The following is a 14,905-nucleotide window of genomic DNA, read 5'->3' as shown; positions in this document are numbered from 1 at the left end:
GACCTCGCTCTGTCAAGCCCGTGTGGTGGCTGGTGTGCAACGGCCACCCCACGTTAAAAAAATCCACCCACAGGCATCTTCCACCCTTCAGGATGCAGTTCGGGATCTGGAATATTAGATCCTTCATTGAAGCACCTGTGAACTCATCCCTTTTTAGCATGGAAGCAAGTCATTCAATACGAGGGACTGCCTATGATGATGACACTTGGTCTTTACTGTGTGTGCTCTCTTGAGCGTCCCTGATTATAATCGCTCAACCATCGATGGCAGTGCCTTCTGTTGCCTGGGCACCAAGCTCTGCAACTCCCTGCCTAAACCTCTCCGCCTCTCTTTCCTCCTTCAAGACGCTCCTTAAAACCGACCTCTTTGACCCAGCTTTTGGTCACCTGCCCTAATATGAGACTCGGTGTCAAATTGGTTTATTGTATAACACTCCTGCGAAGCGCCGTTTCACATGAAATTAGGGGTGCGTGCAATAAAGGTGCAGCAGTTATAATGGGTGACTTTAATATGCACATAGATTGGGCTAACCAAACTGGAAGCAATACGGTGGAGGATGATTTCCTGGAGTGCATAAGGGATGGTTTTTTAGACCAATATGTCGAGGAACCAACTAGGGGGGAGGCCATCTAGACTGGGTGTTATGTAATGAGAGAGGATTAATTAGCAATCTCGTTGTGCGAGGCCCCTTGGGGAAGAGTGACCATAATATGGTGGAATTCTGCATTGGGATGGAGAATGAAACAGTTAATTCAGAGACCATGGTCCAGAACTTAAAGAAGGCTAACTTTGAAAGTATGAGGCGTGAATTGGCTGGGATGGATTGGCGAATGATACTTAAGGGGTTGACTGTGGATGGGCAATGGCAGACATTTAGAGACCGCATGGATGAACTACAACAATTGTACATTCCTGTCTGGCATAAAAATAAAAAAGGGAAGGTGGCTCAACCGTGGCTATCAAGGGAAATCAGGGATAGTATTAAAGCCAAGGAAGTGGCATACAAATTGGCCAGAAATAGCAGCGAACCTGGGGACTGGGAGAAATTTAGAACTCAGCAGAGGAGGACAAAGGGTTTGATTAGGGCAGGGAAAATGGAGTATGAGAAGAAGCTTGCAGGGAACATTAAGACGGATTGCAAAAGTTTCTATAGATATGTAAAGAGAAAAAGGTTAGTAAAGACAAACGTAGGTCCCCTGCAGTCAGAATCAGGGGAAGTCATAACGGGGAACAAAGAAATGGCGGACCAATTGAACAAGTACTTTGGTTCGGTATTCACGAAGGAGGACACGAACAACCTTCCGGTTATAAAAGGGGTCGGGGGGTCTAGTAAAGAGGAGGAACTGATGGAAATCCTTATTAGCCGGGAAATTGTGTTGGGGAAATTGATGGGATTGAAGGCCGATAAATCCCCAGGGCCTGATGGACTGCATCCCAGAGTACTTAAGGAGGTGGCCTTGGAAATAGTGGATGCGTTGACAGTCATTTTCCAACATTCCATTGACTCTGGATCAGTTCCTATGGAGTGGAGGGTAGCCAATGTAACCCCACTTTTTAAAAAAGGAGGGAGAGAGAAAACAGGGAATTATAGACCGGTCAGCCTGACATCGGTAGTGGGTAAAATGATGGAATCAATTATTAAGGATGTCATAGCAGTGCATTTGGAAAGAGGTGACATGACAGGTCCAAGTCAGCATGGATTTGTGAAAGGGAAATCATGCTTGACAAATCTTCTGGAATTTTTTGAGGATGTTTCCAGTAGAGTGGATAAGGGAGAACCAGTTGATGTGGTATATTTGGACTTTCAGAAGGCGTTCGACAAGGTCCCACACAAGAGATTGATGTGCAAAGTTAGAGCACATGGGATTGGGGGTAGTGTACTGACATGGATTGAGAACTGGTTGTCAGACAGGAAGCAAAGAGTAGGAGTAAATGGGTACTTTTCAGAATGGCAGGCAGTGACTAGTGGGGTACCGCAAGGTTCTGTGCTGGGGCCCCAGCTGTTTACACTGTACATTAATGATTTAGATGAGGGGATTAAATGTAGTATCTCCAAATTTGCGGATGACACTAAGTTGGGTGGCAGTGTGAGCTGCGAGGCTGCAGAGCGACTTGGATAGGTTAGGTGAGTGGGCAAATGCATGGCAAATGAAGTATAATGTGGATAAATGTGAGGTTATCCACTTAGGTGGTAAAAACAGAGAGACAGACTATTATCTGAATGGTGACAGATTAGGAAAAGGGGAGGTGCAAAGAGACTTGGGTGTCATGGTACATCAGTCATTGAAGGTTGGCATGCAGGTGCAGCAGGCGGTTAAGAAAGCAAATGGCATGTTGGCCTTCATAGCAAGGGGATTTGAGTACAGGGGCAGGGAGGTGTTGCTACAGTTGTACAGGGCATTGGTGAGGCCACACCTGGAGTATTGTGTACAGTTTTGGTCTCCTAACTTGAGGAAGGACATTCTTGCTATTGAGGGAGTGCAGCGAAGGTTCACCAGACTGATTCCCGGGATGGCGGGACTGACCTATAAAGAAAGACTGGATCAACTGGGCTTGTGTTCACTGGAGTTCAGAAGAATGAGAGGGGACCTCATAGAAACATTTAAAATTCTGACGGGGTTAGACAGGTTAGATGCAGGAAGAATGTTCCCAATGTTGGGGAAGTCCAGAACCAGAGGTCACAGTCTAAGGATAAGGGGTAAGCCATTTAGGACCGAGATGCGGAGGAACTTCTTCACCCAGAGAGTGGTGAACCTGTGGAATTCTCTACCACAGAAAGTTGTTGAGGCCAATTCACTAAATATATTCAAAAAGGAGTTAGATGAGGTCCTTACTACTAGGGGGATCAAGGGGTATGGCGAGAAAGCAGGAATGGGGTACTGAAGTTTCATGTTCAGCCATGAACTCATTGAATGGCGGTGCAGGCTAGAAGGGCCGAATGGCCTACTGCACCTATTTTCTGTTTCTATATAAATTCAACTTATTGTTGCAGGCCCCACCTAACTCTCGATGCCTCAGTGAGACGCGATTTGGCCCGTTTTTGCAGCTGATTCACCGTGGGAGCGACAAGTCCCAGTTGCCCTCTAACTTGCACTGTGCAGTCAGCTCCGCCGTCCATGCTGAACACAAGCAGGACACCGCCTTTTATTTTGATGATTTAATTTCCGTATCTCACGGGTTAGATACAGAGTAAAGCTCCCTCTCCACTGTCCCATCAAACACTCCCAGGGCAGGTACAGCACAGGGTTAGATACAGAGTAAAGCTCCCTCTACACTGTCCCATCAAACACTCCCAGGGCAGGTACAGCACGGGGTTAGATACAGAGTAAAACTCCCTCTGCACTGTCCCATCAAGAGTAAAGCTCCCTCTTACTCTGATTTAACAAGGTGCTTGAGTGCCACACTTACACTAGTGCAGTAGGGGGCACTCTTCAAACATTGTTTCCATTGGCCTCAGTGAGATGACCAATTTAAAGCTGCATTAGGAAGCAGTTTTGTGTATGTGCCAAATATAAGGCAGAAATAAGACAATTCAAGAATGTATCCGATTTGGATGAGGAAGCCTTTATGGTAGAAATAGGTTGCTCAAGATGCACATAAATACGTTAAAATATGTTGTACGGGGGAAAACCATTTCATTGGAGCAGAACACTACAGTGTTAAAGTCTCTTGCGCACATCCGTCCAATATCCTTATGTGCAGACCACGTTCAACTCCTTCCCAGTGTCGGTTGTGGCTCAGTGGATCGCATCCGCATTTGAGTCAGAAGGTTGTGGGTTCGAGTCCCACTCCAGGGACTTGAGCACAAAATCCAGGCCGACACTCCCAGTGCAGTGCTGAGGGAGCCCCGCACTGTCGGAGGGGCCGCCTTTCGGGAGGAAGCGTTAAACCCGAGGACCCTGTCTGCGAAAGATCCTGCGGCTACGACTGGAAGAAGGGCAGGGGGTAGAAGACAAGGGGGCGAGTTTTCTCCCCTCTCCTCTATTTCCCCCCCTCCTCCTCCCCCCCCCTCCAGTGTCCGAACCAATATTTATCCCTCAACCAACATCACTTTAAAAAAAGATTATCAGGTCATTTATCGCAAGGCTGTTTGTGGGATCTTTCTGTGCACCAAATTGGCGGCCCCGTTCACCGCGGTAAATCTGCTTCAGAAGCAATTCATTGGCTGCGAGGCGGGTTTGGGACGCTGCAAAAGGCGCTATATGAATGCATGTCTCCGCCTGTGCCCCCCCCCCCCCCCTTGGCTGCTGTGGGGGCGGTCGATTCGAAGCATCAGGTGGCACCACTACAGGCCGCAGCCTGGCTGGGCAGAGGGAGCGGATGAACACGCGCCGGCGTGGAAATCCCGCCGGCCCACGAGAACCACCGGTCCCCTTCGGACTGCAACGTCATTAAAACTAGGAAGGAAATTAAAAAGATTCAAACTCTGCCGAGTCAATCACAACGCGGCAGGAACGGCTCGTGACGGTCCGGTCGGGTGGGGAGGGGGGAGGGGGGAGGGTGGATGCGCTGCGCTGCACATCAGTCCAAACACGACTACCCCTCCCCCGCCGACAAGGCTGCCAAAAAATCATCCAAAGACCAGGGTTACTCAAGAGGCTAGGCCTGAGCGCGTCGGGACGTAACGGTTCAGCAACCTGTAGGGGGCGCTCGACCAGAAACACAACACGCGCCCACCACATTTCCCCGCTGGGATGGGAGTCAGCCGATCGCTGCCACGTGACCTCCCTCCCCCCGACAGACGGCGAGTTCAGACACAAATTTGCCGTATTTGTATATACAAGGAAGAACGGCTAACTTTCACAATTCGCGGGGGCGCGAGTTGTCACTCCTGATTGCGATGGTTTCACGATCTCTTCCCCCGCGCGCCCCCCTCCCTTACGCAGAGCAAGGTTTGGGTGGGAGGGAGGGGGTGTGGGAGGGGAATAGCAGCCCCTCCAGAGGTGGTTACTGGTGGTAGTAGCGCTGGCCCTGACTGTGTTGTAGGTAGGCATGTCGAGGAGCTGCCTGAGTTGTCGGTTGGAATCCAGCCTGGGAAAGACACAAGGCAAGAACTTAGTGAGACACGATCCCTCAACATCGCAGCGAGACACAGCGGGCTACAGATCAAGGCTGATTTACCACCACTCAATTACGTTTCAGTCCTCTACAACCACTCGTACGGAGTAAAGCTCCCTCTACACTGTCCCATCAAACACTCGCAGGGCAGGTACAGCACGGGGTTAGATACAGAGTAAAACTCCCTCTACACTGTCCCATCAAACACTCGCAGGGCAGGTACAGCACGGGGTTAGATACAGAGTAAAGCTCCCTCCACACTGTCCCATCAAACACTCCCAGGGCAGGTATAGCACAGGGTTAGATACAGAGTAAAGCTCCCTCTACACTGTCCCATCAAACACTCCCAGGGCAGGTACAGCACGGGGTTAGATACAGAGTAAAACTCCCTCTACACTGTCCCATCAAACACTCCCAGGGCAGCTACAGCACGGGTTAGATACAGAGTAAAACTCCCTCTACACTGTCCCATCAAACACTCCCAGGGCAGCTACAGCACGGGTTGGTTACAGCGTTAAGGCTCTCTTTACACTGCCTCAACATAACGTTATGTCACATAACGTTATGCAACAGATCCCAGTTCCCCTCACCGGCCATGCCGCCGTCTCGATGAGCGGTACCTGCCCAGCAAACGACGACGCAAACTAGCAGTAAACCCTCAACCCCCACCTCGCAATGCCATCGCGACCCGCCCACGTCTCTGCACCACTCACCGGGAGGGTTTGCTGAGGGGGTGTCCCGTGCGGGAAGGCCCCAGGTGACGCTGGCCTCTGTGGGTGGACGTAGGTTATTCCGGCCTGAAAGGCATAACCAGGAGGGACATCGTTGATAAAGACTTGAATTTATATCGCGCCTTTCACCACCACCGGATCTCTCAAAGCGCTTTACAGCCAGTGAAGTACTTTTGGAGTGTGGGCACTGTTGTAATGTGGGAAAGGGCAGGGGAGTGGGTCTATGTGGAATGCTCTTCGAAAGAGACAGCACAGACTCGATGGGTTGACTGATGTCCTGCTATGCCGTGTTATTCTATGAGCAGGAGGAGGCCATTCAGCTCAAGTGGCCCCTGCCTTCCCTAAGCAGCCTGGGAGCGAGCAGAGAGAGAGAGAGAGAAAAGGGAGGGTGAGGGAGGGAGGGAGGGAGGGAGAGAGAGCAAGAGCGAGACAGAGACCGAGAGACCGAAAGGGAGCGACAGAGACCGAGACCGAGAGGGAGATCGACCCAAAGTGGAGTGCAGTCACACGAGAAGAAAGCAAATCTGGAACGAGGGGACATAACTTTAGAATTAGAGCCAGGCCGTTCATGGGTGATGTCAGGAAGCACTTCTTCATTCTGGAAAACTCTTCCCCCGAAAAGCTGTTGAGGCTGGGGGTCAATTGGAGCTATGATAGCAGAATATTTCAACACACCCCCAGCACGTAGCCAATCTGAAGCAGTATTGAACTCGCACTGTGCCGTTATAATCGTAAGAAAGGTACAGCAATAACCATGGGCAATTTTAATCTTCATATTGATTGGACAAATCAAATTGGCAAAGGTAGCCTTGAGGAGGAGTTCATCGAGTGTATGCGGGATAGTTTCTTGGAACAATATGTTGCGGAACCAACCAGGGAGCAGACTATCTTAGATCTGGTACTGTGCAATGAGACAGGATTAATTAATGATCTCGTAGTGAAGGATCCTCTTGGGAAAAGTGATCATAGCATGGAAGAATTTCAAATTCAGTTTGAGGGTGAGAAAACTAGAGAGCTAGATCGCAAACTAGAGTCCTAAACTTAAATAAAGGCAATTACAAAGGTATGAAGGCAGAAGCAGCTAAAGCAAACTGGAAAAATAGATTCAAGAGTAAGTCAGTAGATGAGCAGTGGCAAACATTTAAGGAGATATTTCATAACTCAGCAAAGATATTTTCCAGCGAGCAAGAAAGACTCTAAGAGAAGGATAAACCATCCGTGGCTAACTAAGGAAGTAAAGGCTGGTATCAAATTGAAAACAAGGGCATACAATGTTGCAAAGAATAGTGGAAGGCCAGAGGATTGGGAAATTTTTAGAAATCAGCAAAGGACGACTAAAAAAATAAAGAGGGAGAAGATAGTTTATGAGAGTAAACTGGCAAGAAATATAAAAACAGACAGTAAGACATTCTACAGGTATATAAAAAGGAAGAGAGTAGCTAAAGTAAACATTGGTCCCTTAGAGGATGAGACTGGGGAATTAATAATGGGAAACTGGGAAATTGCAGAGACTTTGAACAAATATTTTGTATCGGTCTTCACGGTAGAAGACACTAAAAACATCCCAATAATTGATAATCAAGGAGCTATAGTGGGGGGGGGGGATCTTAAAACAATGACGAGAGAAAAAGAACTAGGCAAACTAATGGGACTAAAGGCGGACAAGTCCCCTGGACCTGATGGCCTGCATCCTAGGGTCTTAATTCCCTGGATTCTGGAGAGGTCCCAGCGGATCGGAAAACCGCAAATGTAATGCCCCTATTTAAGAAATGAGGGAGACAGAAAGCAGGAAACTATAGACCAGTTAGCCCAACATCTGTAATTCGAAAAATGCTAGAGTCCATTATTAAGGAAGCAGTAGCAGGACATTTAGAAAATCATAATACAATCAAGCAGTGTCAGCATGATTTTATGAAAGGGAAATCATGTTTGACAAATTTGCTGGAGTTCTTTGAGGATGTAACAAGCAGGATGGATAAAGGGGAACCAGTAGATGTAGTGTATTTGGATTTCCAGAAGGCATTCGATAAAGTGCCACATAAAAGGTTACAGCACAAGATAAACGTTCACGGGGTTGGGGGTAATATATTAGCATGGATAGAGGATTGGCTAACAGAAAACAGAGGATAAATGGGTCATTTTCCGGTTGGCAAACTGTAACGAGTGGGGTGCCGCAGGGATCAGTGCTGGGACCCCAACTATTTACAATCTATATTAATGACTTGCATGAAGGGACTGAGTATAATGTAGCCAAATTTGCTGACGATACAAAGGGTAAGCAAGTTGTGAGGAGGACGCAAAGACTCTGCAAAGGGATATAGATAAACTAGGTGAGTACAAAAATTTGGCAGATGGAGTATAATGTGGGAAAATGTGAGGTTGTCCACTTTGATAGGAAAAATAAAAAAGCAAATTATTATTTAAATGGGGAGAGATTACAAAATGCTGTAGTACAGAGGGATCTGGGGGTCCTTGTACATGAAACACAAAAAGTTAGTATGCAGGTACAGCAAGTAATTAGGAAGGCAAATGGAATGTTGGCCTTTATTGCAAGGGGGATGGAGTATAAATGTAGGGAAGTCCTGCTACAACTGATGAGACCACACCTGGAGTACTGCGTACAGTTTTGGTCTCCTTATTTAAGGAGGGATGTACTTGCATTGGGGGCAGTTCAGAGAAGGTTCACTCGGTTGATCTGGAGATGAGGGGGTTGACTTATGAGGACAGGTTGAGTAGGTTGGGCCTGTACTCATTGGAGTTTAGAAGAATGAGAGGTGATCTTATTGAAACGTCTAAAATTCTAATGGGGCTTGACAGGGTAGATGCAGAGAGGATGTTTCTTCTCTCAGAGGGGGCATTGTTTCAGAATAAGGGGTCGCCCATTTAAAATGGAGATGAGGAGGAATTTCTTCTCTCAGAGGGTCGCGAATCTTCCAGTTTTGAAGGTAGCTGCCAGAATATGTAAAAAAAACATGATAATCTCTTATCAGCAAGGCACAGGTTGGAGTCTAGCAAAAGGCACGACTGGACAATGGGCTGGACATGTTCAGACAAGCCAGCGGGCAGACGGACAGTTAGAAGCAAATAATTGTCTCAAAAATCGGTGTGAATTTGTAGGGTATGATAGCAGGACGAAGAAGGGGTTTGGTCCATTGGGATTGTGTATAATGGGAGTGAATGGGAAGGGGTTTGGGTCCATTGGGATTCTGTACAGTGCGAGTGAATGGGAAGGGGTTTGGGTCCATTGGGATTGTGCACAGTGGGAGTGAATGGGAAGGGGTTTGGGTCCATTGGGATTCTGTACAGTGCGAGTGAATGGGAAGGGGTTTGGGTCCATTGGGATTCTGTACAGTGGGAGTGAATGAGAAGGGGTTTGGGTCCATTGGGATTGTGTACAATGTGAGTGAATGGGAAGAGGTTTGGGTCCATTGGGATTGTGTACAATGGGAGTGAATGGGAAGGGGTTTGGGTCCATTGGGATTGTGTACAATGGGAGTGAATGGGAAGGGGTTTGGGTCCATTGGGATTGTGTACAATGTGAGTGAATGAGAAGGGGTTTGGGTCCATTAGGATTGTGTACAATGGGAGTGAATGGGAAGAGGTTTGGGTCCATTGGGATTGTGTACAATGGGAGTGAATGGGAAGGGGTTTGGGTACAATGGGAGTGAATGGGAAGGGGTTTGGGTCCATTGGGATTGTGTACAGTGGGAGTGAATGGAAAGGGGTTTGGGTCCATTAGGATTGTGTACAATGGGAGTGAATGGGAAGGAGTTTGGGTCCATTGGGATTGTGTACAATGGGAGTGAATGAGAAGGAGTTTGGGTCTATTGGGATTGTGTACAATGGGAGTGAATGGGAAGGGGTTTGGTCCATTGGGATTGTGTACAATGGGAGTGAATGGGAAGGAGTTTGGGTCCATTGGGATTGTAGACAGTGGGGAGTAGTTGGTACAAAGTAACGGTGGGCTCGGATTGATCTGCCGGTTGGAGTCTGAATGCACAGAATGCGGATGTGAGAACGAGGTAAGCTGGGCTACGTACAGAGTCGGTGAATCCAGACTGCTGGTTCGCGTGTTCCAGCTGTTTCTGCAGCGGGATTGCCGCGCTTGGGGGAATGAAACCTGTAGGCAAGAGAAAGGAGAATATAGGTTAGAGTCTGGACCCTCACTCACAGGAATCCCAGCACAGCAACACTGAAGGGACACGTTCATCTGCTTTGCTTAATGTTTGCGAAGCAGTACCCAGCTTTTCAAACTCACCATTCAGTGTCACCATCGGCCGGGGTTGGTGGGGGAACGGACGACAACGGAATCAGCCAGATCAATGTACAGTGACACTTGCTGGAAATTGTGTGTGCGTTTGTATATAAATATTTGTGTATCTATGTGTTTGTATATATCATCATCATAACAGGCAGTCCCTCGGAATCGAGGAAGACTTGCTTCCACTCTAAAAATGAGTCCTTAGGTGACTGAACAGTCCAATACGAGAGCCACAGACACTGTCACAGGTGGGACAGTCGCTGAGAGAGAGGGTGGGTGGGACTGGTTTGCCGCACGCTCCTTCCGCTGCCTGCAGTTGTTTTCTGCACGCTCTCGGCGACGAGACTCGAGGTGCTCAGCGCCCTCCCGGATGCACTTCCTCCACTTAGGGCGGACTGGTCTTTGGCCAGGGACTCCCAGGTGTCGGTGGGGATGTTGCACTTGATCAGGGAGGCTTTGAGGGTGTCCCTGTAACGTTTCCGCTGCCCACCTTTGGCTCGTTTGGAGTGCAGGAGTTCCGAGTAGAGCGCTTGCTTTGGGAGTCTCGTGTCTGGCATGCGAACAATGTGGCCCGCCCAGCAGAGCTGGGCGAGTGTGGTCAGTGCTTCGATGCTGGGGATGTTGGCCTGGTCGAGGACGCTAACGTTGGTGCGTCTGTCCTCCCAGGGGATTTGCAGGATCTTGCGGAGACATCGTTGGTGGTATTTCTCCAGTGACTTGAGGTGTCTACTGTACATGGTCCATGTCTCTGAGCCATACAGGAGGGCGGGTGTGTGTATATGTGTGTACTTTTGGAGTGCAGTCACTGCTATGATGTAGGAAACGTGGCAGCCAATTTGCGCACAGCAAGCTCCCACAAACAGCGATGTGATAATGACCAGATAGTCTGTTTTAGTGATGTTGATTTAAGGGATAAATATTGGCCAGGGCACCGGGGATAACTCCCCCGCTCTTAGATATACTGCCTTGAGATCTTTAACATCCGCCTGAAAGGGCAGACGGGGCCTCAACCGAAAGACGGCATCAGAGGACACAGATTTAAGATGATTAGTTGAAGAACCAAAAACGAAGTGAGGAAAACCTTTTTTACGCAGCGAGTGGTTAGGATCCGGAATGCGCTGCCTGAGAGGGCTGTTGAGGCAGACTCAATCGCAGCTTTCAAAAGGGAGTTGGATAAGTAGCTGAAGGAAAAATTAGCAGGGCTACGGGGAAAGGGCGGGGGGAGTGGGACTGGCTGAGGTGCTCTTGCAGAGAGCCGGCACGGGCTCGACGGGCCGAATGGCCTCCTTCTGTGCTGTAACCGTTCTGTGATTCTACCTCTGACAGTGCAGTGCTCCCTCAGTACTGGCACTGGGAGTGCCGGCCTAGATTTTTTGTGCTCAAGACTCTGGGGTGGGGACTTGAACCCACGACCGTCGGACTCGGTGGCGAGGGTGCTGCCCACTGAGCCACAGCTGACACCATGGCCGAAGGGCCGGCGGCTGTTTGGTCAAGGGCTGCCGGTGCCAATCGAGTCGTGCCAACAGGGGGAACGGGGGCAAGACCAGCGATACCCAGTAGTTAGAACGAGCCTCCGACCTTCTCCCGCAGGCAGGTCCTTACCTTGTTGGGGGGTGAAGTGCCCGTGGACTGCATAAGCCGCCTGCTGATGTGGGAGGTACGTGGACATTGCCTGGAATGCCGAAGGCCCTGGTATAACAACAAATGAGTAGCGTTAATCGTAGAATCGCAGAACATTGCGACACAGAAGGAGGCCATTCGGCCCATCGTGTCCGTGTCGGTCGAAAAAATGCCACCCAGCCGAATCCCACTTTCCCGCTCTGGGTCCGTAGTCCTGTCGGTTACGGCACTTCAGGTGCACATCCAAGCACTTTTTAAATGTGGTGAGGGTTTGTGCCTCTACCACCCTTTCAGGCCGTGAGTTCCAGACTCCCACCACCCTCTGGGTGAATTTTATTTCCTCATCTCCCCTCTAATCCTTCCTTTAAATCTATGCCCCCTGGTTATTGACCCCTCTGCTAAGGGAAACAGGTCCTTCCGATCCACTCTAGCCAGGCCCCTCATAATTTTATACACCTCAATTACATCTCTCCTCAGCCTCCTCTGTTCCAAAGTTATCAACAACTTGCATTTATATAGCGCCTTTAACCGAGTGAACCGTCCCAAGGCGCTTCACAGGAGCGTTATCAAACAAAATTTGACACCGAGTCACATCAGGAAATATTAGGACAGGTTGGTCAAAGAGGTAGGTTTTAAGGAGCATCTTAAAGGAGGAGAGGTTTACGGAGGGAATTCCAGAGCTTAGGGCCCAGGCAACTGTAGGCACCTTTTTAAAACATATTTAACACCTCTTTTCAACCCATCTCCCCACTTTCTGTGGAATTCTGTACCACAGAAAGCTGTTGAGGCCAGTTCGTTAGATATATTCAAAAGGGAGTTAGATGTGGCCCTTATGGCTAAAGGGATCAAGGGGTATGGAGAGAAAGCAGGAGTGGGGTACTGAAGTTGCATGATTAGCCATGATCATATTGAATGGTGGTACAGGCTCGAAGGGCCGAATGGCCTACTATGTTTCTATGCTACAACCACTTCACGAGCGATCGCAATAAGCTCCCTGTACGATTTGTATCGCAGGTCACATACAGATTACCCAAAGATTCTTGGAAGTTACAAGGCGTTTTATTAAGGAGCGGTGGTAGGTCAAATATAGTCAAACACAACACACAATCAGGATATAGAGAACATACGACCATGACAAGTAGTTGGTACTCGTCCTGATCCATCAGATGGCTGACGTATGAGCAGAACAATTTAACCTGTAAGGACTCTTCCCAAACCAAAGTGTCCAATGGTATGTCGCGTTCTCTGTCTCAACTCTCCAATGAAAAACCCTTCCCCCGCTCCATCTGCCTTAAATTCTTCTTTTGTGTCTTGATGTCAAATTTATTTGTTTTTTGTATCACTGCTGTGAAGCTCCTTGGGACGTTTTACTACGTTAAAGCCACTATATAAACAAAAGTTATTATGATGAGATCACACCTTCTCTTGGACAATTTGTTTATCTCCAGGTTCCTTACTCGACCTTTCATCAAGGTCTGTTTTTTGGTGTTGTGCCCTTGTAAGCCCGCTTTCTGTCCAATTCCTTATCCGATGTGACTGCAATCCTTCGGTGTCATCAACTTTGGCAAAAGTGCCGGGGGCTGGAATTGAGCCCTGCCCCAAACGGGAGTGGGGAGGAGGGGGGGGGCAGCTATCGTTTTTGAAAGTGTTTCTCCACCCCAATCCACGGGACGGAGAATCTGGAGAAATTCAGGACTTGGAATTTTTTTTTCCAAGACGGAGCGGTGTTGCGCTGATGACATTACCGCGACACGCACGTGCCACGTCACACTGTCCCTCCCCTTCAGTTCAAGGGGAAGGCCGCTGCGAATTCTGCAGCCATTTTGATGGCAAACACTGGGCCACCAGGGAGGGGTGTGGCCGGGCCAGCGGCTCCAGTACCCAAGAGGGGGGGGGGGACGCCAGGCTGCCTGCTGGCGGCCCGGCCGAACCCGTGGGCACCACTGTCAGCCCGACCCGACAGTCGGCCGACAATAAAAAAAAATGGTGTCCCCGGCAGCGCGGCCTACCTTTTAAGGGCTTGACGTGCCGCCCAGCCGCGCGCTGCTTGCCGCAGGGAAAGCCGTCAGTGGCACCGACTGGCGGCGACGTCGCTCCCGCGGGGGGGGGGGAGGGGTCGAAAGGCAGGTCACCGCCAGTCGGTAAGGGGTCGGCGCGGGCGGTAACCCTTTCCCGGTGCTTATGGCCCGGGGGCAATTTCGGCCCATCCATCCAACTCCGGTCAGGAAGGCCTCTCCGATCCATTCCCGCGGTAATGGAGCTTATGGAGCTAGGGAACCCGTACAAGACGATTTCTTACAATCCACGATTTGTTTACATTTCCCACTACTCTTATAGACTAGGCCTGTACTCTCTGGTGTTTCGAAGGGTGATCGCACTGAAACATACATGATTCTGAACGGGAATTGACAGGGTAGATGCTGAGAGGTTAGAAACATAGAAATTTACAGCGTAGGAGGAGGCCATTTCGGCCCATCGTGTCCGCACCGGCCGACAAAGAGCCTTCGGTCAGCAGTCCTGAAGGTTACATGTAAATTTATGAACAATGAACAATGGCGGACAGGTAAAGAGCACCCGGCCCAACCAGTCTGCCCCACACAACCGCGATACCCCATGTATCGCAACATTTTACACTCCAACTGGAGCTCCTCGGAGAGGCAAAAAAAGATAAAACCCAGGTCAATTGGGGGAAAAAATCTGGGAAAATGCCTCTCCGACCCATCCAAGCGATCGAAACTAGTCCAGGAGATGACCCTGGCCGTACTCGATTCCCTGCAGCACTTACCATCGTATCGGAATCGAGGAAGACTTACTTCCATTCCTGAAGTGAGTCCTTAGGTGGCTGAACAGTCCAATACGAGAGCCACAGTCTCTGCCACAGGTGGGACAGACTGGCTGAGGGAAGGGGTGGGTGGGGCTGGTTTGCCGCACGCTCCTTCCGCTGCCTGCGCTTGGTTTCTGCATGCTCTTGACGTTGAGACTCGAGCTGCTCAGCGCCCTCCCGGATGCACTTCCTCCACTTAGGGCGGACTGGTCTTTGGCCAGGGACTCCCAGGTGTCAGTGAAGATGACGCACTTTATCAGGGAGGCGTTGAGGGTGTCCTTGTAACGTTTTCCGTGAAGGAGCTCCGCATAGAGCAGTTGCTTTGGGAGTCTCGTGTCTGGCATGCGAACTATGTGGCCTGCCCAGCAGAGCCAATCGAGTGTGGTCAGTGCTACAATGGGGATGTTGGCC

At 49.6% G+C, this 14,905-nt stretch overlaps 1 protein-coding gene across 5 annotated transcripts in view; it reads right to left on the bottom strand.

The window, feature by feature from the left end:
- Positions 1–3,548: 3,548 nt before the first annotated feature.
- gps2 (G protein pathway suppressor 2) overlaps positions 3,549–14,905 on the bottom strand; it is a 36,578-nt gene continuing 25,221 nt past the window's right edge. For 4 of the 5 annotated variants that reach the window (XM_070863101.1, XM_070863104.1, XM_070863102.1 and 1 more), the window contains 4 exons: positions 11,653–11,739; positions 9,830–9,909; positions 5,772–5,855; positions 3,549–5,031 (listed from right to left, as the gene is read on the bottom strand). In XM_070863101.1, coding sequence (XP_070719202.1) covers positions 4,948–5,031; positions 5,772–5,855; positions 9,830–9,909; positions 11,653–11,739 — 335 coding nt within the window. In that variant the 3' untranslated portion in view covers positions 3,549–4,947. The remainder of the gene's footprint in view (positions 5,032–5,771; positions 5,856–9,829; positions 9,910–11,652; positions 11,740–14,905) is intronic. The other variant, XM_070863105.1, reaches the window with a different exon arrangement.

The sequence above is a fragment of the Pristiophorus japonicus genome, chromosome 20 (genome assembly GCF_044704955.1).
Source record: "Pristiophorus japonicus isolate sPriJap1 chromosome 20, sPriJap1.hap1, whole genome shotgun sequence".
Lineage (NCBI taxonomy): Eukaryota > Metazoa > Chordata > Chondrichthyes > Pristiophoridae > Pristiophorus > Pristiophorus japonicus.
Note: the sequence above shows the minus strand (reverse complement) of the source record. Positions and strands in the feature narration are given on the sequence as shown.